We start from the raw sequence: 25,838 nt of genomic DNA on the forward strand, positions 1-25,838 counted from the left end.
CTCATTTCCTCTGCTTGATAACACCAGGCTGAGAAGGGCTTTTGTCTTTTCATTTCCCCTCAATTTTTTATTTTTAAATAAGTGAGGTTTTTTAGAAGCTGCTGTGGTGGATTTTGTCTCCCCCATGTTTGTCCATGTGCTGGAGGATGCACCTGGTGTCACCCAGTGAATGAGCTGGAGCTTCCTGGGGTGCAGGGCAGGACCTGCTCCCTGGCCAAGGGGGGCTTGGCCGGGCAGGGGGCTCCTGCTGCCCTTCGCTGGCTGAGCAGGCACCAACCTGGGAGCACCCTTTCTAGCAGCCTTCTAAGGCTCCTGCAAGCAGAGGAGGAGGTTTGCAGGGCACATCCAAGCTGAGGAGCAATGCGCTGCTCTTCCCGGCCATCCTGAGCAGGGGCTTACGTGTCCCAGCGCCCGTGGACAGCAGTGGGTGTGGGTGGTGCTGAGCCTGGCTCAGGATCTGGCCCCGTGTTTGCAACACAGGATGCTGCAGTATCTTTAATCATGCTGACTTGTTGCCTGCCTGGTTTTTGGCCGGTGTAGCTACGCCAGTAGGGGTGAAATTGGGTTTGTTTGTTTTGTTTTTTTAACGCGATGCTTAGTGGAGGGCAGATGCAAGTGGATGCAGTTGCCTGGCTCCCACCTCTGCGGGACTAATGCGTGCTGATGCAGGCACTGTCACTTGTGCAATGGCATTTGTGCTGGTCACTTGAGTATTGTACTAGTATAAAAGTAGGGAATTTTTTTCTGCAGAGGCCCTTTTTACAAAAGGCAAACTCCAGCATGCTTTTAGCGTGGCATCTAGGGCTTGAGGGCTTTCTACCTTCTTGAGGACCAGCTGGGATTTGGCAGGGACTATTCTAGCATCCTCAAATCAGAGGGAACACGCCTGCTGGGATTAACGTGGACCTTAACGCTACGTCCCTGCCCGGTTGGTGTGCTGAAAAGACTCGGACCTTGCTTTACTGCATGTGGCAGTTAAAAAAGGATGGGTGGTGTTGCAAAAAATAAAAATTTAAAAAAAAAAAAAAAAAAAATGGTGGGAGGCTAAAACTTTCAAAGGCATGGAGTAAGTGTTACGTTCCCCTGAGGTTTGTTGGGCTGGGTGATGGGGTGCTTCCCGGGCTGCTGGAGAAGGTTTGGGGGCTGTGCACCGACTGCCTCCACCCCCCAGGCAGGGGACCTTCCTACCTAAAGAAACTCCCCAAGCAGCAGGCACTGGGAGAAAAGTGGCAGTCATGTGGGGAAACATGTCACCACATGCCGCGTTTCCGTGGAAGACCGTGGCAATTATTCAGAGGTTCCTGTGAAAGCTGCCTGAAGTTGGCCAGTTCCAGAGAAGGCGAGGGTGGTTTGAGCCCCAGCGACCTGCTGCTTTGCTGGGAGGAGCGGTGGCCGGCTCTGCGATGAGTTCCCCCGTTATCTTTAAAATCTGGTTCTGGGAAGCCAGGAGGTGCTAACCCCGCCGCCCTGACTGAGCGCCAAATTGGGCAATTAAAAATTTGCCTCCCTGCCTTTACGCTTAATGTAATTGGAGGCATTTTTCACAGTTTGCTCCTTTTTAAGAGACATCAAACAAGCGCTCGCCTCCCTCGTGTTTTGTTTGCATGCCTCCCGAGCATTTCGGTGAGCTCGGGGCAGCCCCCTCCTGTTGGCCTCCGTCAACCCGAGGGATGTCTTAGTCACTCAGGTTGCGGTTTTGAATATCTGGTGCAGGATTTTGACGTCCTCTTAAGCTGATGGGTTATGTGCCTGGTGTCTTTTTCATGCAACCTTTGCCTCCCCAGCACTGTAATTTCGTGGTGGTTTTCCATCGCTGTAAGCCAGCGCTTTTCCCCGAAGAAATGGTTTTGCTCCTCAAACCGAGGCACTGATGCTTTCCTCCTGGCTTCGGCTGTAGGGTAAGCTGGGTCCCTGCCGCGGCGCGGGAGGCGGCTGCGGGCAGGACCTGCCTGGCAGGCACTGCCACCGTCATCCTGTGCCTGGGCTCTGCAAGGGCTGGCAGAGGGGAGGCTGTAAGGGGCTCCTGTGCCTGCTTGTCTTCCAGGTTAGCAGAAGCCCTGCTTGTTTCAACAGAGGGGTTTGGGTTTGCGAAGGGGAGATGGGGATTTGGGGCTGAGGTGGTATGTTACAGGGGCAATGATGTTCTCGGCAGCACATCGTTGGGTGCAATGTCAGCACAGGTGAAATGATGCGCTGGGTGGCTGCTGGGCGGACACATTATTAAAAGAACACTAAAGTTGCAAACGGAGGAGTAGAAGAGCTTGCTGTTCTGCAGGCTTCCCTGACAACCTTAATTTGTCCTCCCCATTACTTGCTGAAAGCGTCAGGACACTGTCTTTGCTTTACATGACCCTCCGTTCAGCGCCCAGGATGGCCTCCATCTCGTGCCGAGCGGGTTGCTGGCTATTCTGCTTCATCCTTATCACTCGGTGGGTGGTCTCAGGCTCTACCTGCTGTCAAACTGCGACTCCTGCAGTTATTCGTGGCTCTTTTAGGGCACTTGTTGCTGTTGGCCCGGAGCGCTCCACACGTTGCCAGTAAGGTCCTTCCAGCTCAGCTCTTTCCTTTTCAGGAGCACGGGCAGAGTGTGTTACCTGACCTGGAGCTCCCCAGGACCCCACTCCACTCACTTGCTCGGTTCAAAGTAATTTCCCTTAGGCAAGCACCAAAATGAGATTTTTATTATTTTTTTTGTTTTTTACTTGGACACTTTTTCAGAGTTAACAAAAAGCGAATCGCTGGCACAGAGCAGTCTTGCCAGATGTATCAACTGCGCCAAAGATGCTCAAAGAAGAAGTTCCCAGAATCTTTCTGAATGTCACAGAAAGGCATATTTTCCTGTAAACTTGTTCTTGGAAGCAGCAGAGTAGTTTTGGCTGAAATTTACTATTTAGAAAAGAAAAAAAGCCTAAAAAATGCCTGAAGCAAATATTCAGCATGGAAAATTTCAGTCCAGACAGTTAATGTTTTAAAAAACTTAGGGTCAACTGGCAATCCAGCGATGCAGAATAGGCAATGTTAGGCAATTCTTAATGAGAGGTGGAACAGTTAGCTCTTCTTTGAAATGAGTAGATGGGTAGGTGAGAATTCATCACTCCTGCGAAGTCAGTAGGGAACGTGTGCGTTCAACGCAATTATTATCCACTAATGGGGAAACGCAAGAAGGTAATGAAAGGCACAACATCCATTTGCCGCTATAATGCCTTAGGCTTCCGTGGGAGTTTGCCTGAGAGAGGTTTTCTGGATTTGACCCGTTATTCTAGGCTACCTCCGAGTCCATAAGCAGTGTTTGCTGCTGATTCTGTAATACCCTGCGATCTTGAGGTCCAGAGGCAGCATCTGTTAAGGATAACACTGTGGAACGGCTTTTTTGAGCACAAGCAAGTTTTGCAAGACCAGATACTAGGCTTTGGTTAGTGCATTTAACTGTAACACTCGCTGGCGAGGTTTTACCACCCTCGTAAATCTGCTGGTGGGGGTGGGGAGGGAGGGTTAGCATTTGGTACTGGTTTTGCAATTAAATTGCTTCAAGCTGTTGAAACATTGGGGAAGTTTTTTGACCTACTTTCATGCAAGCTTAGAAATTGTTGGGATGTTTTCTGCCCTGGCTGCGTGGAATTCAGCTGGATTACAGGGGAAAGGAATTTCGTAGGCCTTCTCATAAAGTCACAGATTTACTTAAAAAAAAAAAAATCTAAGTAAAAAAATCAGCTTTGTCTTCAGACAGCTTCTTGGTCTCCAGCTTTATGAATTCCCATGAGAGCACGTACTGGGCTGCATCCAGTGAAAGCGATCCCTGTTTTGCTCGTCCCCCCTACCTGCACGTGCTATGGAGCGTAGGGACAGAGGAAGGAGGTGGGTGATGCCTTGTCCCACGCGTGGCACCCCTCGGGCGCACTGGTTAGCCTTGCACAGGAACGCCCGTGTGCTCCTGGCTGGTGAAACGCATCATAGGTGCTCCCCGGAGTCACCCTGCATACACCAACATGCACATCTACATCCTGCTTCAGCAGCCCTTCGAGAGGCTGCGGGGACGCAGCCCAGCCGAGAGCCAGCAGTATTTAAGAATTAAAATCCTGTTTGAAGGGTTGGGCTGCTGAAAGAGCCATTAGTGCAGCAGATGGTCACGAACAAAAGAATTGCAATAACTCGATGTACTTTTCACTGTTCAGGCTCTCTGACTTCATACTTGCACATCTCCCTGGGGAAATGAGAGGTTAGTTTTCAGCCCCTTTGACTTCCCGCCCCCCCCCCCCCCGTCAGTGCTGTCATCTTGGGGCTGCTGATATGCCAGAATGTGTTGGACACTTTTCCAATTAAAAAAAAAATTCCTTTGGCCTGTATTTGGCCCAATTAAGACTTTTATACGCCTGTTTTTGCCTTAAAACTTGATGGATGGAGGTGTGAGGTGTTCGCTCTCCTGCTTGGTTTTCATCCCGGGGTGTGTGGGAGAGCCCCGGGGCTCTGCGTCCGCTGGGGTATGCGATGCTGCTCAGCTGTGGGTTCCTGGACAGGGAGGCTGAACTGCTGTCTCTGCCGTGTAGCACAGCCTCACGTGGACGGGGTTTTGGGAGTGTTGTTAGTTGGTGGAGTTCAGTGGTGTTCGCTGGCTCTGTGCTGCCCTGAGAGGCTCGGGTGATGGAGGCATCCTCGCAGGCAGGCCACCCCGCCTGTCTTACCGCAAGCCCACCCTTTGTTCATGGCTTTTTTTAGGGGGGGAATTAATTTGAGCGCAATTTGAGCAGCCCCAGCCCATCCTGCCTGCTTTGGCAATCTTCTCCAGCCCACGAGGACGTGAGATGTGCGAGTGGGTAGGAATTGGAGATAACACCTCTTACTCCCTGCCGGTGCTGCAGCAGAAAATGCTGCTGCTGGCTGATAATTACAAAATGAACAGACTGTGGAAGAGGTGACGTCAGCATCCCCGAATCTCTGTCCTGGGCTTGGGGGAACATCGCTGATGATCTGGTTTAGAAAGGCAGAGAGAGACCAGGACTTACTGAAGATGATAGATGATATATAGGGCAAACACCATGATGCCATGCTAGAGATCCTGAGGGTCATCCTAAGCAAGCGGCTCTGTTTGCTTGGTACGTGCTTGTGCCACACAGGCACTGACTGGAGGTGTGGAGGCTTTGAAGCTCCACCAGCGTAGTCTTGAAGAGGCAGCCGGTGCGGTCAGGGGATCAGAAAAGTCAAAATGCATTTTGCAGTGAGAGTTAGGTGCAGATGGAGCAGAGCTACTGCTCTGCTGGCTCCTGAGGGTGGGAAGCAGATGAGAAAAATTACCCTTCACAGTGGCTGGGCTGCATCCAGCTGTAGGCGCTGGGCTGACACCTAGCCTTCTCCATCCCACCAACTCCTGCGAGCTCCCTGGGAGCATTGCGAGGTGGATCGGTAATGCAAAATAAGGAGGCGGTGATGGTCTGGTGCAGGTTCCAGCATGTCCTGGGACCAGGGTTGGGGTTCTCACTGTTTCTCTTGTGGACCCAGATGCCAGCGTGTCTGAAGGCAGGGACGTCAAATTTACCCGGAGGCTTACCTGCTCTTCAAGGCATCGACGGGCAGTTGGCTTATCCTTTTCCTTTCCCCTCTTTCTCCATGTCTTTTAAGCCACAGCCTAATAGCATGTAGCAGGCTTACTCCGTTAACATCATCTATGTTGGGAATAAAAACATGTGGAAGAAGCCCACCCCCAAAGCCTGGCCTTGCTCTTTGATAGACTCCTCGGTGATAATTGTTTTCTTCAGTGCCAGCATCCCCTCTTGCTGCAGGAAGGTTTTTGCAGGCTCTGCCCCCTGCTCGCCCACCCTTGTTATCATACAAATCACATAATAATAAGGCCAGGGATAAACAGGAACTACAGTAGCTGTTAGCCGTGTATAAAAACAAATCACATGGAAACAGTATAATTACTGAGAAAATATCAACTTGAGTAATGCAGTAATTGTTTTCTTCCCTCCAGCAGATTTATTCCAGCTCTCCCGGCTCATGCTGGTTTCAAAGTCTGTGACTTCACGTTAATAAGAAGAATTTCACGTTTCACACTGCACTTGTTCAGAGCCTGGAACAGGCTTCTACTATCTGAAGCGGAGGAATATATTTTGATCAGCTTCTTGAGAGTGCTAGGAAACAGAGCACTAGTTAAAATATCTCTATCCATTAGATTCCACCCCAGGCTCTGGGTGGACTCTTGGTCTTTGCAAACCTCTTTTCAACCCATTTTTGTGATTTAGAAGAAGGGCGTCTTCGTGCCTTGCATAACTCTGCGAGCTCTGCTTTTTGGACTTCACCATTGCATGGGCAAGATTTTTTTTTTGCCTTCAGTTTTGGTTTTTCCTTCCTCTTGCTGCTTGTCATTTCCTTTATTTAGAGAGGTGCTTGTGAAGTGACAGTGACCACTTATTTGAGGTCCAGGGACATTGCTGCTCTCTATTGCTATAATCATCTCCTAATACCAGATGATGATGGGTTTTGTGCTGTGACTTGCAGCTGTTCCCCTTACTCAGCTTTGCTGCTACTTTACTTCAGATTCTGCAAGGTAAAAAGATAAAAATGTATCAGAACCCAGGTTTCCAAAGGGTTTTGTACCAAGTAGGAGTTTAAAGATGCTCTGTCTTGCATATTGGCAGACGTGAGATAGTATCTTTTGTTTCACGTGCACAGAGAGAAGTCTTTCTCTCCTGCACTTTTGGCAGGTAGCTTGCTTTCCTGTAGAAAAACCTACCCACCTACAAGCCACTGCCACTTCCCCTTACCATGCCTTAATCTGAACGATGTTTTATGAATACCTCCTTTATCTTTTGCTTCTTGTGGTTGTCCTGCTCCTCTTGGCTTGAAAAAACCCCAAACCACCAAAACAAACAAACAAACAAAAAAACCCTACCCAGTCGTGGAGAACACAAAGCCTTCCTGCTGCAGGAGGCTGGCCAATTTTGGTGTCTAATGCTGGGGAAGTAAAACAAGACAGGATCTGCTCTTTGGGATTCTCCAGAAACCTTTGATGTTCTTCTAGTTTCTCTTCTGAATGGATGCTGGAAACAACCAGCTTAGCTTTCCCGTGCCTCTGTGCTGTTAGGGCTGGATGAGCCCCACATGGGACAGCGAGCAAGGAGTTTCAGATTGCTCCTTTGCTTTCTGTCCCTTGATGGCAGCAGTGGGAAAGGCATTGATGCCTCCAGGCTGCACCCAGCAGTGGTTCCTCCCTGGCTGGCTTGATGTCTCCTTCAGCTAGAACAGGGTTTAGCAGGGTAGAGGAGGAGGAAGGTGCCAGTGAAGGATGCTGGTGTCCTGGGACATGGCCACTTTGTTGGGAAACATCCTCTTTTGCCTCCCCTTGTTCCAGCTTTGCTGTGGATGATGTTGCCCATCCCTTACGGAGGGGAATAGGGCAGAGCTCATCTCAGCACAGTCCTACCAGGCAGGGACTGCCTTTGAAGCCAGGTCCCCTGCGGCTGTGCCAGGCTGTACGTGCAGCCTCCCCAGGAGGGACTTCACCGTGCTTCATCCCCACCAGCAGCGGGCTGGAGGCTGCCCTGCGTGGTTCTGCTTCCCCGTAAGCAGATGCTATTGAGATGCTGAGCGGTGCCAAGGTGGCATCTGCGCGCTCGCCACATTTGACGTGAGCTGCAAGATGGCCAGCGAATAACCCAGGGCCATCATCCGTGTGCCTTGCTAGTCAGAGGAGCACAGATGGGTCCACACCATCTCAGTGCCACTGAGCTCCATCGTGTCACCCTTGCCCCTGCAGGAGGACCAGCCCGGGAAGAGGGTCAGTGGGTAGCCCTGGCTGCTCGCCAGTCGCCCTGAGTCAGCGCGGAGGGGAGGATGCTCAGCCCCAGTTGGTGCAGAACAATGTCGGCTTTGTCCGTGGGCGCAGGGCTGCTGTAACGAAGGTAGCAAAGTTGTGTGACCTTCTTCAGTTGTTCGCCTCCCTCCCCTCCCCAGCAGCTGCAGCGTGCTGGCTGCCCAGCCTAGCAGCGGTTTACAGTTACAAACCAAGCCACAGCTCCTCTTCCTGCTCCCTCCAGGAAAAGAAATCCATCCACTCACTAAGCAAATGAATAGACAAACTTTTAATTACGGTGTTGGGTAGCTGCCAGAGAGGAGCGTCCCGGGTCAGGGTAGGCTATTGGTGTGCCATGATCCCCATCTGCGTGGTTGATAGCTATTAAACAGCTACTTCATCCCAGGTATGTTCATCAGTGGGGGTTGACCTCATCCAGGCATGCAACTTGTGTTTGCAGGAGATGGGCTCCTTCATTTGGAGCAGGAGAGGTGAAGGGTGCTGTGCAGGTGAGGCATCGTGGTTCCGGAATGCTCCTGGGATAGCAGCTCGTTGGGCTCAGCAAAGTCATTGCATTGCTGGAGAAGGAGCTGAGTGTTTTGATGTGTTTTCCCTCTGCCCCCAGCTCATGGTCATTAGAGCTGCTTCCTGTGATGGCCATGGAGGTTACGCTGATCTGTCCGGTCTCTGATTTGAAGGGTCTTGTTGAGCTGAGAGCTTCTTTACCTGGAAGTTAAAAAGCTGGTTTTCATCAGTTCGCTCTATTTTTATCTCAGCTGACCTCGCCTATCCCCCTATTCTCCATTTTTGGATGGATGTGTTTGACATCCGACGCTCAGAGCTCCCTCCAGAATTTAACAAGAGATGGAGGAGGACCTCTGTAAAGGAGGTGGGGGTCCTCTCTCCTCCCAGGGGCTGCCCTCATAGCCCCTTCTTGTTTGGCGTAGTTAATGCTGCTCTTCTCTCCAGCATGGCCATGGCTATGTTGGAGGAGGACACGTCCGTCACTACCTTGTTTCTGTGGAGAAGATGTAGCCTTGAGCTGGCTGCTGAGATGTGAAGTGATGGTGCTGCTGGGAGCTCCTGAATATGGATGCGTTTATTGATCCTGTAGGAATGTGGGTAGCACTGAAGGTGGTGGGAGTCTCCGAGGCTTTGGCAGGAGGAAGAGCTGCTGTCACATCCACAGGAGGCTAACCTGGTGCTCTCTGGAGATACTGGAGGTTGCGGAGCCCTGCGGTGATGTGATCTGGCAGCCGGTACTGCTTAGTCTAGCAGGTTTTTTGAGGGGCGTGTGTGTCTCAGGGCTGGGAATGGGCCAGGGAGCTGTGGCAGCTGGCATGGGAGGTTGAGAGGAGGATCCAAAATCTCTTGGGAAGGAGCTGACCTGGTTGTTTTGTGCTCCCCAGGATCGTGGCCTGCCTGGCAAACTGGAGCCCGTGTCACCTGTGAGCCCTGCTCACCCCGATGCCGAGCTGGACCTGCTGCCGGCCCGGCTGTCAAAGGAGGAGCTCATTCAGAACATGGACCGCGTGGACCGCGAGATCACCATGGTGGAACAGCAGATCTCCAAGCTGAAGAAGAAGCAGGTAAGAGGCTGTGGTCTGGAGGGGAGCACGTGTACTTGCTTCTGTGTGCTGCCTTACATCCCGTCCTTGCCCATGCACGTCCACAGAGGGGAAGTGGCAGTGCCAGTGCCACCAGGATGGTCTGTGTCTGTGCTCCCTGTCGTGATAGGGGTGGTTGCTGCTGTGTCAGCAGTCTGGAGCTGGTAGGTGAAAGACAAGGGAGCTTTGGAAACCTGGCTTGTGGGCTCTTTTGCATGTCAGAGTACCTTAAAGGGAGAAAAATCTGTCCTTGGTGACTTGCCCATGGTCATGCAAGCAAGTGGCAGAGCTGGAAACACAGCCTGAGTTGTCCGTACAGCCCAGTGCTAGCACAAGGTCTTTTCTTTTTCCTTTCCAGCAATTGCTTCTCCCCAGTGCTGTTGCTGCCACTATTATAGTACTGTTGAAAACATTGCTGCGATGTCCTAATGGCCCTTCTGTGCATCCAGCCCCCTTCTGCAGGGCTTTGCAGCTCTGCAGCCGTGAGCAGCGTCTGGTCCAACTCCGGTCAGGGCTGTGCCTGAGCCAGGGATTTGAAACTGATCTTCTCGGTTAGTGCTTTACCCTGTACAAGAGCACTCCCCAGCAGAAGGATCGCCCGCTTGATGTTGCCATGTATACAATTACCATAAACCCATTAAGAGATTAATATGACAAAACCTTGGGGGGACGTCTGTGAAAAAACACACAGACTTAAAGGCTTTCACTTCCTAAAGCAAATCACTTCTCTCTGCCTCTCTCTTACTTGTTGTTTTATTCCCTTTGCTTGGGGCCAGTTTCTAAACTCCCTGACAGCTGCTAATCCTGAACTGCCCGAGAGGAGCGACCTCTCCCGAGGGGTGTGCAGCAGGAATTTGAGAATGGAGCAAAACCTCTACTTGAGCTGTGGGACGGGGCCAGTGCTTCTCGAGGACGAGCATGCAGTTGACCTTCCTCCCCATCAGATCTGTATTTTCCCATACCAGATACTATCCCTTTCTTTCCTGCAAGACCAAGCAGGATGTTTTGGTTTTGTTTTCAAACAATATGGTTTAATTAATGAGAAGGACCTTTTTTTTTTGTGTTGCTTTTGCTTTTTTTCTGCAGAGGTATCGGAGTGCTTAGGGAGAGGGAGCCAGCAAGGGATAGAAGCAGCTGTGCTGGGGGTGTGAGGAAGCAGCCCTGTGTGCTGGCTCGCAGGGGCCAAAGGAAGATCTGGAGCAATGGAAACCACAGAGATTCCTCTTGTTGGGTTTGGTGGGAGCTGGGTGAAGCCAGCCCTTCCCCTCTCCCTCCTTAGGAAGCTCAGACAAAATGTTGGTGTCCTCTCCCAGCTGGCAGTCTGGCTGCCGGTCCATGTTTTTAACTCGCATTTGAGGAAGGAGATGCAAAACATGGTCATTTCCCACTCTGGAGAGGGGCTTCCAGAACGGGATGCGTGCCCAGCGCAGTGGTGAAGGTCCCGCTCATGGCAGCCAGGAGGACTGACAACTGCCGATCCACTGCCTGACTTTTTTTCAGAGATGCTGAGGAGCTGCTGTTGAAGCTGACGGGAGCAGCATATGCTCCTTGACGTTAAAATCAAGCTGTCCTTCCGTAAGGAAATAGGGTTTTTTATTGTTGGCTGCTTGGTTGCTTTATTTCTTCCCTCTGAACAAATTTAACAATTCTTCCTCTCCACAAAAATGCTCTGCTGAGTGGGGAAGAAGGTGAAAGTGGCTGTTGGCTGTAAAAGCATCCTCTCCTCTTCTTTTTTTTTTTAATTTTTTTTTTTTTTTGGCACATAGTGGCAAAGTCATTTGGCAGCAAATCCTGCCCCCCCAACATGGCCTCTTTTCCTCTCCGGCAGGATCCTTCCCCAGCCCGATCCTCCGCAGAGCACATCTGGGAGGAAGCATTTTCGGGGGGCGGGGGGATGGGGGTGTCCTGTCTGAGATGCTTTGGGAACGTTTTGTCCATCTGTGCATCTGAGCTGTCAGTGCAGGAGAAAGACGAGCGAGGGAAAGCAATCAGCCTGAAACAGATACTGCTCCTGCAGGAACAGGCAGCAGAGCAGGGGAGAAATTGTACGCAGCCAGAATACCCTAATGCTTTTCCCCTCTGTCTTTGGGAGGCCTTCTCGGGGTAATTAAATATATTTGTATGGAAAGGCTGTGCAAGAAAAACCCCAACCAACCCCAATCTACCATCTCTCTTTTTTTCGGTTGTTCCAGAAATGGCAAGGAAGGCTCTGCCTGGGCTTTGCAAGAAGCAAACGTCTTCAGCAAGCTGAGAAACCTTCCCCAAACCCTGCGCACCCCTGGCAGAAGGCCACCTCCATCAGCCGTCCCCCGCTCATTCATGTGCCATATGCGCTTAAATCTCTCGCTGAGTCCTCTCTCCCCCTCTTCCTGACAGGGAAGGATAATCCTTATGCATTTATTCCTGGCAGTGGTACCGGGGATCTGAAGGAGAAATAAACTGCTGGGCTGTTCTCCGCAGTGGTGCCTGAGCTTCTCTGGGTGCCGAGCTCGGCGAAGGGATCTCCGGGAGTACAACACTCCCACCTGGTGATGGAGGTGGAGCTGGCTGGGTGGAAGAGCTCCAGGGCTTCCCTTTCCATCTATCTCCTGTCTCAGTTTCCCCTGTTCTCCCCTCGGCTCTTTGAAAGTGGTTTTCAGAGATGCCCTGTGGCTGGAAGCCCTCTCCTCTCCCCTGGGCAGGTGAGGCATCCCGGTACCCAGGTGGTGGCTGCCTAACGCAAGGCAGCGTGGCAGCTGGGTGCGTGTGTAATGACCTTGGCTCTGTCAGGCAGGTCCCTTCAGCACCGGGGCTGGTATGGGCGGGGTGGGGTCTTCCTGAAATGTCACCCACCTTCCTGCCAGCGCTGCAGGCTCTGATGGCCCCTCCGCAGCATGTGGTCCAGCCAAAGGGACTCTTGCCTGGAGAAGGCACCTCCTTCACTTGGAAATGGGTTGGCCTGTGGATGCTGTAGGAGCAAGGGCTATGGCTAACGATGGCATCTTGCATCCCTTCAACATTGCTGCACTGGCTTTCGTTTGGGGAGAGGAGGGGGCTTTCAGGCAGCTGCTGCTGGGAGTGGGGAGGGAGAGAGTGTGGAGCTGTCAAGACTCATCTCTCATCCCGCTTCTCTCCCTGTAAAGGTCACAGTCCCAGCCTAGCTTTTGTGGCAGACCTTTAAGAAATCCATTTTGTCCGTGTCTGGGAACCCTGACCTATTTTGCTTTGCCATTTCCCACAGCTCCCAGGGGTAGCTGTCGCAGGCTGAACCTGCTGTGGTCAGGTGTGCTGCCTGCAGACCCTGCCCGCATCCTTACCTCTAGCATCTGGCCCTTTAATAACCGTACAGTGTTACACCACAGAGAGTACAGTTTAATTCTCTACTGTATTTCAGCTATAATTAGATTTGTATTTTTCTTTTAACGAGCTGCTTTTAATGAGCCTCCACTTACTGGCAAACTTTCATTTCCTGATACGCCATCAAGTCCTCTTGTCTGAAATCACTTACAACACACCCGACCACTTTGCAGAATTTTTGTGGGTTTCCAGAACAATGTAGCCAAGTTTCTGATTTTTTTTTTTTTTTTAACCCAAATATTTTCCCCAAGAGAAGTAGAGGATTTGACTAATCCCTTTTGTGGCTCTTTCTTTGGAGTTTTTGGAGTTTATCACGTGGGAGCGAGGGTGTGCGATAGGGTGCCTTGGCTGATCTGAGGACACTGAGCAAGAGCAGGCAGGTGCCTGGAAGCGCTGCTTCTGCGCCGGGGCTGAGAACTGCTTTGCAGCCTGTGGTTTCAGCCCTGTCTTCTTGGAGAGCTCTTGTCCCCTTTGCAGGGCACTGTGATTTGGGCCACCTGAGAAACAGCTGTGGCTGAGAAGAGAAGGGAGCTTTTGGGCTGTTGCATGTGTGGTTGGAGCCTTCGGTGTGTGCCGTGGCAGCGTGGCTCTTTGCAGGCAGTAAGGGATGGATCCCTGCAGTGCTGAGGAAGGTTCATCCCCTTCCCGGGTGCAGACGGTCCAAGCTGGCTGTTTCCTGGCCGTCCTCATGCGTGGCTGGAGTAACCCCTAGGTTAAGACCCTGACATGGGCACACCGATGCCAATGTGCAGAGCCTGGGCTGTCCTGCCTCTGCCAGAGGCTGATCCCCAGCCGGGACGGTGCTCAGCGGTCTGGCTGACGATGATGGCTTTTTTTTGGCTATATCTTGGTGTTCCCTATGCTGCTGCTTTTCCCTGTGTGGGAAAAGATGTCCACCTGTGGGGAGGTGGAGCATGAGTGGAGTCCACAGCACGGGGTTGCTTCATCCATTTGAAACACATTTAATTTAAGGGGTGTGAGTTTTCTCAGCCAAGCCAGTAGACCTATCTGGGTGCTTAAGTGTTTTCTTGGACTGCATCCTACAGCCCTAGTGTTGCTAAAGGTGTCGTCAACAAGAGCAGAGATGATCTGAAGGAGGAATTAGGTGCCCGCCTTCTTCTCGGACCACCAGACACTGCTGTCTCTAGGAGGACGGTGGTGTGCTCACCTCTGGTGCAAGCCGATTGCTCTCAATCCCAGGTGCATTTTCTTCCTGGTACGAGACTCGCTTGATTTTTCCCCTTGCTTCAACAGGGGATGCTTTAGCTGCAGGAAAAAAATACGAAGATTTGGAGATTCAGAGCTGAGCAGTGAAAAAATCATAGGCGGTTTTTGACAACCGCTCCCTCTCCCGTGCCTGTGCTGCCCCGCAGCTGCCGTGCGCTGCGTGTGCTCTCCCTCCTCGCAGGGAGCCGGTGGCCCCGGGAGGAGCCTGGAGGAATCTGTTATTTCCTCTTTCGGCTGAGCAGTTCCTCAAACTTACTGGAAGGGCTCAGATGTCTCCTCCTGCCTCGCACCCGTCGGGAGAGCCGGAGGCAGAGGTCGTATGTCAGATACACCCACTGACTGCAGCGATACTGAAAAGTGCTTTCTTAGATCTGCTACTTTATAGTTAGTTTGCCATGGCCTGAGTGGCTCGCAGATGGGTAGGAACGCATTAAAAGATTAGTGATCTCTAAAGGTGCATATGTGGATGTGCTCCCTTCTGATTTCCATCTCCTAAGGGGGTAGTTGGCATTCAAGCCAGCTTTGGGGCTGGGTGCATTTTACTGCATGTGTGGTGGGGACGTGGTAGACATGCTCGTGGAGCAGCTCTTGGGCACCTGGATGTTTCTGCTGTGAGTGGGAGTGAAGCTTGGGATGAGACACTCACCTTGGGTTGTGTTGTCCCAGCACAGGCAGACACGTGGTGCTGGAGGGGACGGCGCAGTGTATTTTTGCACACAGCGGTTGCACCTCAAAGCCTAGATACCATGAAACGTGGAGCTGTGGCAATGCAGTAAAGACAGTAAGAAAGCAGAAAAGCCAACAAAACGAGCTTCTCGGCACTGTTGTCTCTGAGGGCAGGTCACCTGGGTGATGGCCGTCCACCCCTACTGGGCTTTCTCTGGTTGGAGCCTGGACTTACTTGGTGGTTTCTGCTCAGGACAGCTTGTCTTGTGTGAAGGGAGGAGAGGAATGAGTCTGAGTCACCTTCCCAGGAGAGCATGATGGCTGAGGGCTGGAATGCGGCTCATGCTGTGCCGGTGCCCGCAGCAGCTCTGCCTGCCGGGACAGCCGGAGCCGCGTGGTGTGTTCACGCTGCAGGCATTTGCAACCTGAGTACTTGGGCTCTCTATGAAGGTTCACCAAAGGGTGTCTTGGTGGCCCATGTCTGAGCACCGTGCTGTCCTCTGCAGGGAGCCCTGTAGCTCTTGCTCGCCCTCTTGAGCACCTTGTGTCTCTCACCTTGGCCGGGAGGACTGCCACATGTCCTGTTGGGCCGACTCTGACCAGAGACGTCAGGATTTGCGGTGTTACTGCCTGCTCTGCCGTACTCACTGGCTCATCTGGCTGCACGGTGCAGGGGCAGCCGGTGCACAAGTCATTTCATCGAGAACAGTCATCCCAAGGCATCTCCTCCAACCACAGTATTGCAAGATAAAGCCGAAGGTGGAGAGCAGCCTTGCTGCTCACCCCTCGCTCCCCCACCACTCCCTGCAGCATGGCAGCAACTCCGGAGGCAGGTAGCAGCAGGGAGCCAGACCGGAGCTTCAGTTCCCTTTAAGGGTTTCCAGTAAAATCATTATTTCTAGCCTCAAACCCTCTCCAGGAGGCTCGTTCAAGGCAGGTCCTTATCCTCCATGCCTAAAAAGCACCAACCCACCAGCACGGGGATGGGTGCCTGGGGCAGGACAGCACTGTGCTTGCGTGGCAGGGGATGTTACTTACGCAGCTGTCCTCCCTCTCCCCATCCCTCCGCGGCCTGAGCCTGCCCATGTCTCGCAGGAAGCCTTCTGCCATGGTGGTTTCTGCCTTGGTCGCAGCACCGCAGAGAGTCTCGTGTGGATGGGGACGGCTGCGTTTCTCGCTGTGACTCACCCTCCTCCTCCCCCCTCTCCTTCCACAGCAACAGTTGGAGGAAGAAGCAGCCAAACCACCAGAGCCTGAAAAACCTATCTCCCCCCCTCCTATCGAGTCCAAACATCGCAGCTTGGTGCAGATCATCTACGACGAGAACAGGGTGAGTCTGGAAACGGTGGAAGTACAAACGTGCGATCGTGCCGTGTCACCCTGGCCAGGGACGGGGAGGTTGGTAAGGGGTAGGTGGGGGATTCCCCTGGGCGAGACTCCTGGGGCGGAGGCTGTGGGAGGTGGATAGATGGAGCCCCTTCGGGGACGGTGATGATAGAGGGCTGAGCCTGAGCCGTGAGGAGCTCGCTCTGCCGTGTGGATGGAGCACAAATGTCTTCTGAAGAACCTGCCTGGGGGGCATTTCCTGCAATCAGCCTTAGATTTGAAGCATTCTGGAGATGCTTCAGAGCCTCGTCTGTTAAATAGCTTGTTTCATCCTCTTTCCCAGGAGTGAACCTGGTCAAAAGCTCTCTCAAAGGATGGGCTTTGGCGTGGTGGGGTGGGCTGCATGGATGGAGGGGGACATCCATGATGCTCCAATACTGGTAGGCCAGCTACAAGCTCTCCTGGCTGCCCCTGAGCCCCCCAGGCTGGAGCAGAAAGGACGTGGATGCAGCCATGGCTGGATTTGTAGATATTTGACACTGTAAATAGCATTAGCAAAGGTCAGGCTGGCATCCCTGGCTCTGGGTCTCTGCCTTGACCTCTCATTTGTTGCACTCAGCCATTGCCTGTAATAGCAGCCTGAGGAGACACAAATTTTGCTGTGTGCTTCAGAGTGATGCTAGGAAATTGGGCCCTTTGGTAGATAATCAAGCATATTCATTTTCATTTAGGTGTTGGATAAAAAGGATGATTTTGCATAAAAGGAAAACTACCAGTCGCTAATTATTTTGAATTGCGAGGCCTGCGATTTCACTGGGAGCTGCAGAAATCCAGGTGTCTGACTCCTAAAAAGGGGAAAAGAAAAAAAAAAATCGCATACCCTGTGCTCCCAGGCAGTGCAATTTTCCTGGTTTTCCTTTTTCCATCTGCTTCTCTCCCTGAGCAATAGGAAACCCAACGCTAGCACAGTCTGTTGTGCGAGTGGGTGAAGGCTGAGGTCGATGTGTTTGAAGCGTTAGCAAGTGCCGGCTGGTGATAGCTTTACGGCCACTGGGCTTTGGGGGCAGGTGCCGAGTGTTCCTCAAAGCCGTTCTCCCCGTGGCACCACCAAGTGTCCTCTCCAAGGGTCTTGGGCTAGATGGCTTGTGCCTCCTGTGCAAGGGGTTAGGTTCAAAAAAAGGAGGTCTCAAACATTTTTATTCCTATTCCCTTGAGCCCCATCCTCCTTGGACATTCTCGTGTACCCAGACCACGTTACAAGGGGAAGAAACGGGTGATGGTGCTGAGGCAGGAAGGAAAGGTGTTCTTCAGCCATTGCATCCCCAGTGGCCTGCGTCATAGCAGTCCCTGTTAGCTGGACCTGGCTCAGGGCTGAGTGTCCTGCCAGACCCTTTTCCTGCTTTGTCACCTCTTGTCTCTGCCCATGCCAGCAGCAGGGTCACCCTTTCCCTCCCGTCTCCCCGAGTCTCCCATCACCTCCTCCACAGCAGACACGATCTGCTCTCGAAGCCTCTGCCACGGCTCAGGGCAGTCCCCTGGGGTCGCTGCCCTGTCCCATGGGTGGTGGCAAAGAGTGCGGAGAGCAGGCGTGGAGTTCTACATTTCTCCTTGAAAGTGTGCGGCCATAATACCTGGGACGCTGTCGCATACAGTGCTCAGAGCTGGTGGCATCCATTTGTCAGCGTGCCCGACTTTATTCCAAGTTACGCTGATCCTCAAAGCCAGGCTGCTACCAGCAGTGTTTTGCTATTAACCTTTGCGATAGGGTTCTCTCATTCCAGCTGGGTGCTCAGCAAGCAAGGGTCATGTCTGACACCAAATGTCTGCGTAATTTCAAATCTGGCTCTGTGTTCGGGTCTGCCTGATCCCTGGGATGGGTAAATGATGATACTTCCCCTGTTCTTGTAAATTCCCCTTGCGAGTAGCGTGTAAGGAAGCCCGTCTGTGGGTAGGAGACTCAAACCAAACAACCCTTCCCTTTTGCTTGATAGAAACCGTAGCAGGCTGGAGGGAAGTTCCCCCTTTGAAGAAGACATGATCTATTGACGGGCAACGGAGAGTCGAGATCGGCCTTGCTGGCCGATTGTAATGGCTGAGGCTGGGTGATGGAAGGACCCTTTTAAGTACCGTAGCAGGGAGATGCTGAGCTGTGGGCTGCAAGGGGAAGGGTGTGCTGAGCCTTGCCGACGGCATTGCCTTTGTCCTGGCTCCAGTAACAAAGGTGGGATCCAGGATGCAATTGTCCTTCTAAAGGGCATCCCCAGGCTCAGCTTTCAGTCTCTCACCTCCGTTGGACACATTTGGGATGCCTTTTGGTGATGACTGCTCTTCCCCTTGGGGCCAGGAGGAGAAAAACTGGGAGAGGAGAGGATGTGGGAGCAGCGTCAGTTAGGATCATGGGTGGAAAAGAGCGGCTGGTGGTTGGACATCAGGGGTTTTTTTGGGTGGGTTTGGTGGCAGCAGAGTATCTGGGTGTACCCAGCCGTCTGTCGGACAGGAGAGCCCCGGGCACGGTTGTGCTGACCTGTGGCTTTGCTGCAGCTTAACACACTTAATTGCAAGATGAGTTGGTAGGAGCAAAGGGCTGTGAGCCAGACAGAGACATACTGATCAAGAGCGCAGAAGGTCACTGAGCCAAATTTTAAGCCTTTCTACCTCTTCTGTGCTGCAGAAAAGCAGTGAAGTTGGATGCCTTGAGGTCTGCTTGCAGGAAAAGTGGCTGTAACGGCTGAGCCAGGGCTCCAGCCTGCACAGAAAGGGAGGAAAAGCCTGATTTACTTTCATCGCTCAGCTTGCGGCTTGCTTGAGAGAGGCAGCGCGCGGTAAGAAATGCAAATAAAAAGAGGATATTCAGGCCTCGGGAAGAGGGGAGAGAGCAAAGCACCCCAGAAGAGCTGGCAAAGCCTGAAACGATCTTTAAAGAGCAATACTGTGGAAGGGGGGAAAAGCTAGTGCTTGTGCTGATGCCAGAGCAGGTGGGAGGCAGCGCGCTTCGTGGAGGGGCTGTCGCCTGGCTCTGGTTTAATTTTTCATGAACCGTGGATCTGTGCTTCACCAAGCACGCGGGTGCCGCTGTGCCCATTCCCACCGCTCCTGCCAGGCTGTGCCGGAGTTACACACTGCATGCAGTTATACCCCGAACAAAGGAGACACCAAAAACGGTCCATGGGAGAGAGGAGGTTATGTGAGGACAGAGCAGCTAGAAACGCCGGAAAATCAAGTTAGCCAGCCATTCTGTGACCTACTTTCCTTTTGGCGATAGCTGTGGCTTTGCAGGGGTGAATGGTTTCTAATTTTAGCTTATGGTTCATTAGGGAAGTCTATATATTTTTCTCACCGGTGCACTGGGTATAGATGAGGGGTTGGAATGCAGGTTGGCGCTGGCCTATATCAGATCTTCTCAGAATTCAGGTTTTCTGATGTTAAACGCCTATCACGCTGGTTTTCCCTCTTGTGACCTATTTAACGCGTACGATTTGAAAAGTTCCTTGGCGTCGGAGAGGATAATTGTGGAAAATGTGACCTGTAATCCCCTCTTGCTACACTCTGCTGGACAAGTAATTGATTTCCAAAAAAAAAAAAAAAAGTTGACTGTACAGATTCTGCTGGGGAAGAGCGGAGAGAAGCTGCTCTTGACTGCGGTGAAATCCTGTATTGTGAGGCTGTATTGGGGAAGAGGTCGCGTCAGGACACGGCGTGTCTTTGCCCTCCACCGCTGTGCCAGAGAGGGGACGCCGCGTGCTGCAACCCACCGCAACGTGGCGAGGGCTGGGACGAGTCCCCCCCGCGTTGCCCCTGCACACTGCGGGTGCCGACGGCTTGCGGCCGCGCGAGCCCATCCCTGCTCCGCTGTCAGCCCTCTGAAAAACTGGGTTTGATGCAGTGCAGGCAGTGGAAGCAGGCAGCAGCGTCTGTCTCGCTCTTGGGATTGAGTTGGTGGAAATCAATAAGATTAAATTTTAATTCGTTTTCTGTCTCGGTGCTTGTTCCTTCAAAAGGGCACAGCTATCTATCTATAAATTCAGCATTATGCTGTAAAATTGGAATTCAAAGGATTGTTTTGAACTTTTTCCACCCCCTGCTGCCATTGTGTCTGTGCGGAGCGTGTTCCCAGCTATCCATTTACCCTCCTCAAATACCTTCATAAAGCCTTAATGCCCCATCCATAAATAAGAGAATAAATAAATGAACACTTTTAGCATTGCAAAGTATAATCTAGCCGTTAACTACGCAAAGGCACTGAGTGTGACTCAGATCCCACGGGGGTTTTATGTCTGTATAACTCTGATTTTCTATGAACTCCTGATTTACATTAGAAAGGGAAGAATCAGGCCTGCATCGTCAGCACGGAGCGGGTGCAGTAAATAAAACCTTATCAGTGAAACGGCTTTCGAGCATTAAATCTGCAGGGTTTTTTTCAAATTCTAGTTTATGTGGTAGTTGGGGTGGGGGCATTTCATATTTGGCTGCCAAAAGGGCCTTGTTCATTTTGCTTTTGTTTTTAATAACACTTATTTTGGGGTTGCCTCATCTTGGCTCAGTGATGCAAGATGGGCTTTCAGATAGTCCGGAGGAAAACTGGAAAGGTCAGAGGTTAGATGCTATTAATGCTTCTGCATGATAGCAAGATTTCCAAAAAGATAAATTGAAATATTTAGCCTGGAGTCATTGAGAATCCTTTCATTTTTTCTCAGATTTTAAGGAAATTCTTTTGGTTGGTTTTTTTTTTTTTTTAATGGTCCTGATGTCTGTTTTTAATGTCTGCTTCAGGATCTGGAGTTCCCAGTTAGGTGCATTGACTTAGAAGCTTTGTCCATGATTAACCCAGACCAGATAATGCCGTGTCCTGCATTTTCAGGTCCTGGAAGTAAGGACGAGAAGTGCAGAAAACCCAAATCTGTTGGAGGGAGGAGCGTAGACCCTGTGGCACGGCTCCGGCTCCTTGGCTTGAGTGACCGGAACTTTCCCATAACTGCTCCACCGCAGAAACTTTGATTTCTAAAAACCTGCTGTACAGTGCCAACGTTCTCAGCAGTTTTGCAATGGCGAACGTTCAACAACAGTTTGCAATGGCAAAGCCTCGTTAGCACCTTTTTTGAAATTAATATGCCTTTAATTGGCACCGTAACCTTGCAGATGACAGGGCGTGATGCTAGGTCTGTGTGTGAGTGGAAACCCAGCTACGGCGGGGGGTTCACCCCTTGGCTGTGGATCGTGTATGAGCGAGCCGACCACAGAAACTGGCTGGCAATGACAAGCCAAAGCCAGAGACCAGCGAGCAACTGAAATGAGTCGGCTTGTCACGCTCCGCACAGGATAGGCGGGGACTGGTATTAACACACAGCTCCAATGTGACCCATTTCCTCAGTTTTCTTACTATTTGTGATTAGTCATTCGTGAGCGCTGCTGCATGCATCTACTGGCCCGAGCCTCGGGAATGGGGCTCCATCGCCGCTGGTGCGGTGAGGAGATGGCTCCAGCCAAACACAGGGAGATGGGGAAGCGGGGAGTGTGCAGGGCACCCGCATCCCATGGGCACCCCTGGAGAGCATCAGCCCCTGGGCTTGGTGAGAGGAGCCTGGCGCATACCAGCAAGGCTGACCGACGTCCCCTGATGCTCAGGGACTTTCGGGTTCAAGGAGAGCCTAGGGGAGGGCACACATCCTCAAGCTCCCGCAGTTGGGTTGGGAGCACCGGTGGTGGCCATCCCTGCTGGCTGCAGGAGCTGGGGAGGGAAGAGCGTTGCTTTCCCTTCCCACGGCGCCGGGGCTCATCCCACCTGCTTTGTCGGGAGGGCAGCAAATTGCTGGGGTGGTTTGGCTCTCGGAGAGAGGATGCTGAGGTTTAAAGGGGAAAAAATTAGTACCCGTGGTCATAGGAATGAAAACCCTTCCCCATGAAACCGGCACTGCCAGGTTGTGGTTTGGTCGCGGCAGATCTTGGCACAGAGGTAGGGCCTTTAAATCCCCCGAGACTAGACACTATTTCTTTTCTGCTTCATGTAGGAAGGTGTCTCGCCTGAGGGTTTCCATGATTTCTGCTGACTTCAGCCACACTCCTCCCGAATTTTGTTTTAAACAAAGCCCAACTCCAGCCTGCTTCTTTGCCATGCCACTCCTGCAGCTCTGCCTGCCCCTGGGAGGTCATGCTGCTGGGACAGGATTTTTTCCCAGCGTCTCCCTGTGTGCAGCTTTCCTGCCTCTCGAAGGGCTTTGCCTCCGTGCAGGACATGCCTGGTCCCAAATAGAAACCCTTCCATTCCCCAGCGCTGCTGCCTACGGGCTGCTATAAATAACCCCGGGAGCACGGTTCAGCTGCAGCAGCTTTGCACTGCATGGAGCGATGGCTGGAGTCAGTCCAAGAAAATGCCGCCTCCTAATTTCAGATCCGCTTTCTCAAAATAACTCTTGTGTTTCCTTCTCTTCCATTTTTAAACTTTGCTTTAAGAAGAGCCCACGCGAAACCCCAGACTCTCCCTCCTCTGGTTTTGGATGCTCAGCTGCCTCGTGGGGTCAGCTCATCATCCCCGCGGGAGCTCACATGGCTGGGAAGTTGCTCGCCTGCCCGTTTCCCCCTCCCAAGCCTATTTTAAGTTTCTTCAAAGGAAAAACAAGGGGCTGGAGTTTGCTTTGGAAGCCAAATGCTTTTTAGGCAAGAGTAGAGATTTTCATAGTCTGAAGGGAGGTTTTTATTGTTGACGAAGATATCTTTAGCTCCAGGCCTGTTGGAGGAGCATGAGATGGGGTAAGAGCGTGACCTCCCCAGCCGCGGTCTGCCAGCCCGTGCCCCTGCCCGTGGGGAGATGGGGAGGGAGGTTTCTTGGGGGCGGATGCTGCTGCTTGCCATATCTGCGGGTCCCCTTTTGCATCCGTGGGCCCCGCAGTGACACAGATCAGTGTTTGCGGTTCAGCCACACTTCTTGATACACCTTGGTACCTCCGAAATGCACATGGAGGATTAGTATGTGATGGGCATCATCTATCCATCTGAGTCACGCTTAAACGTGCTCCAGAGGAGGTGCCTCCACCCTTGGAAGTGCCCACAGTTCGCTTGTGCCCATGCCGGTGCGAAACCCAGAGCTGCTCTACCAGAGCAAAGCGACTCTGATGTAAATAGGAGCAAAATTCAGCCTCGGCGCTTCAGTCCCGCTGCGCATGCCACTGCTCCCAGTGCTGTAGCAATATTTCAGGACTCTGTACCGAATCGGGAAAAGGGGTCATTAGCTGCTTGCTGTGGAGCTGCAGAGGGACTACAAAATCAGTGGGGATCTTCATGTGTCGCACCAGAAGTAATGGCTGGATTTGCTTCCTGATGCATTCCTTTCTGTTAAATAACAGGGATTGCAGGCACGGATGGGGTTATTCAGCAGATGTAGGCTGAACCCTCTGGTTTCTTTCTGCAGGGTCAATCACTAAGCGTAATCCTAATGAAATCAATATTGGAACTGAGTCCTAGGTGGTTGTGGCTTTGGAAAGGAAAGGATTTCACAGGGCTGCCAGTGGTCTTCAGCAAAGGTCCTGTGGCTGCAGGGGGAGCTGGGGGCTGCCCTGGCACGTGAACAGTTTGAGGATTGCCCAGGCTTCTGGCTAGCTGGGTCCCCAGGTGTAGACCATGTCTCCCTGTGTCCCTCTGTCCTTCAGGACAAGCCCCAGCATGGTGGGAACCTTCTGCTGGGCGTAATATGTCCTTCCCAATTCTGCTGCCAGCTCTCACCTCGGTCTGCGTGGCCTTTCAGACAGCTCATTACGGTTCTGCTATGATCTGATAAATGCAGCAAGGAGCATCAGCAATTACAGAGGGTGTCAAGTGTTAATTGGGCACCTTTCAAGATAGAGGCATTTCTTTGTGTACGTACAAAGATATGACGTGCTTGGAATAGCTTCCCCTCCCGATCTTTCGTTCTGGAGATGTGTACGTTACAGTCGGTTAATGCAAGACAAATTATGTCATTCTTCTTGATTCGCCACATGTTCTGCCTATGGTGATTTGCCTCTGGGTTGTCTCATTAAGTTGTCTAAACATGGCAAATGCAGCAGCTGAACACGGCTTTTTCTTGAAGTTAATCGCATTGTACACATGGGCCTCCACCATCATCAGTTCCTAGCTGTGCCATCCGCTGCTGCCAGGGCATCTTCTACCAGCACTAGTGCCCAGGAGAACGGGCCTCTGGTGGGACAGGCTGCCTCAAGCTGGGGCTGCAGTCTTCTACCCACAATTACGCTGCTTGCAATTAATCAGAGTGCTGATTTTTGTCCCCAGTATGCATCAGAAAACATTCGGGTAAGCTGCTGCTTCCCGTTTGCCAGCGAGTGGTGGTGGACAGGAGGGCGGTTGGCCAAATCACCAACCAGTGTCTTTTGTAGCAGTTTTAATGACCCCACCTGAAAATCTTACCCCCTGGTTTTAATTGTTTGAAGTTTCCACATGCCACGGTGCTGATGTTCTCTGAGGTCAGCAGATTTTATAGCTCTCGGAGGCCACAATATTAAGCTCTGGCTGGGAGTTCTCCATCGTGTGATGAATATTTCCAAGGGGCAAGTTCCTGGGCAGACTTGGCTTGTTCCCATTAATGGAGTCAGGTGCGCAGCGGTGGAAACATCTAATGCTTCGAGGGGAGCTGGGCTGGGCTGTGCGGCTCTTGGGTTTCTTGCCCAGGCTGCATTTGCTGGGGTTTGATTTCCCTGTCATCAGCTGGAACATCCTTGGGGATGGCAGAGCCAGGCATTGCATTAGCCAGGGCTGTCCCATCATTGTGAAGCCAGCGGGAAATCCCCTTTCCGGGAGGGGATCTCGCTTGGAAGAGGCACGCTCTCTGTAGCAGATGTGGTATTTTATGAGGAGGGTAGATACATGTTTCTTATAGCTTGGGCCACGTGTCATGCTTTGCGAGTGCTGCGCTTTGCAGGTAAGGTCCTGGTGCCAGGGATCACTTTGCTTTCCCTGTGGGTCAGGTGGGGACGGTCCCTTCTTTCCCTTATGTGTCAAAGCACCCTCACATCGGCAGCAGTCTGGTGTGGGAGAAGAGTTGGGAGCAGTTTATTGCAGTGCAGAAAATGTAATTGCTGTGTTGTAAACACGTGGCTCCTTTCCCTGGAGCCTAAGCCAAAAGCTTCGTTCCGGGATGCACTTGCTCTCCAAAGACCCTTCTCCGTCACCGGGACAGCCACGCTTTCCCTGTGGTCCCTGCAAGCATCTCGCCGCCCGTCCAGCACCAGGCAGAAGCGTGGCGTGCACCGAGCCGCACGCCAGTAATGCAGGAGCAAGCTGCTGGGTGTCTGCCCCGTCTCCAGGGCTGCAGAGAGAGCCGGGCTCTGGGGGCACCTTCCCCGCCTGTGCTCCTCCTAGGACGGAGCGGGGACTCGGGAGAGGCCAGAGGGGCAGAGCAGCTTGTTGGGACGGGCTCCAGCTGCGTTTTGGGCTCTGCCGCAGCATCGCTAGCTGCTCCGCTTCTCTCTGTGTTTGTGTGTGTCCTTGCCTGTGAGGTACACGCAGTGATCGTGACATCTGTGAACCCTGAGGTCTGCTGCGCAGGAGCGCTGTGGATGAACAGACAGGGATGCATTAATAGTGGGGCTGCTGCGTGTATCGTGTGTACATGTGGGGACGGTGCCAGAGCAGGCACGCTTCGTGGTTACATCTCTCCTAGCATCCTTGAAGTCGCTTCTAAATTGCAAAGAAGCTTTGTGTCCTCTCGAGTGTGCAGTAAATAGAGGAGCTGGAAACATCTCCCGGTCGCCCTGTTGCGGTGAGGCACCTGGCGTGGGTTTTGCAGCCGGGCCGGGGCTGTTTCGTCGGGGCCCTGAGCTTGGCTGCGAGCAGGGTGACTCATGCAGCTGCTCCCGGGGCCAACTCTGCAAAAGTGCACGCTGGCAGATCAGACTGTGTGTGGG

At 52.3% G+C, this 25,838-nt stretch overlaps 1 protein-coding gene across 9 annotated transcripts in view; it reads left to right on the plus strand.

Moving 5' to 3' along the window:
• Window positions 1–25,838, plus strand: part of NCOR2 (nuclear receptor corepressor 2) — a 258,314-nt gene that overhangs the window by 115,727 nt on the left and 116,749 nt on the right. For all 9 annotated transcript variants that reach the window (XM_076352524.1, XM_076352529.1, XM_076352530.1 and 6 more), the window contains exons 5-6: window positions 9,196–9,375; window positions 15,839–15,952. In XM_076352524.1, the coding sequence (XP_076208639.1) occupies window positions 9,196–9,375; window positions 15,839–15,952 (294 nt within the window). The remainder of the gene's footprint in view (window positions 1–9,195; window positions 9,376–15,838; window positions 15,953–25,838) is intronic.

The sequence above is a fragment of the Aptenodytes patagonicus genome, chromosome 15, assembly GCF_965638725.1.
Source record: "Aptenodytes patagonicus chromosome 15, bAptPat1.pri.cur, whole genome shotgun sequence".
Taxonomy (NCBI): Eukaryota; Metazoa; Chordata; class Aves; order Sphenisciformes; family Spheniscidae; genus Aptenodytes; species Aptenodytes patagonicus.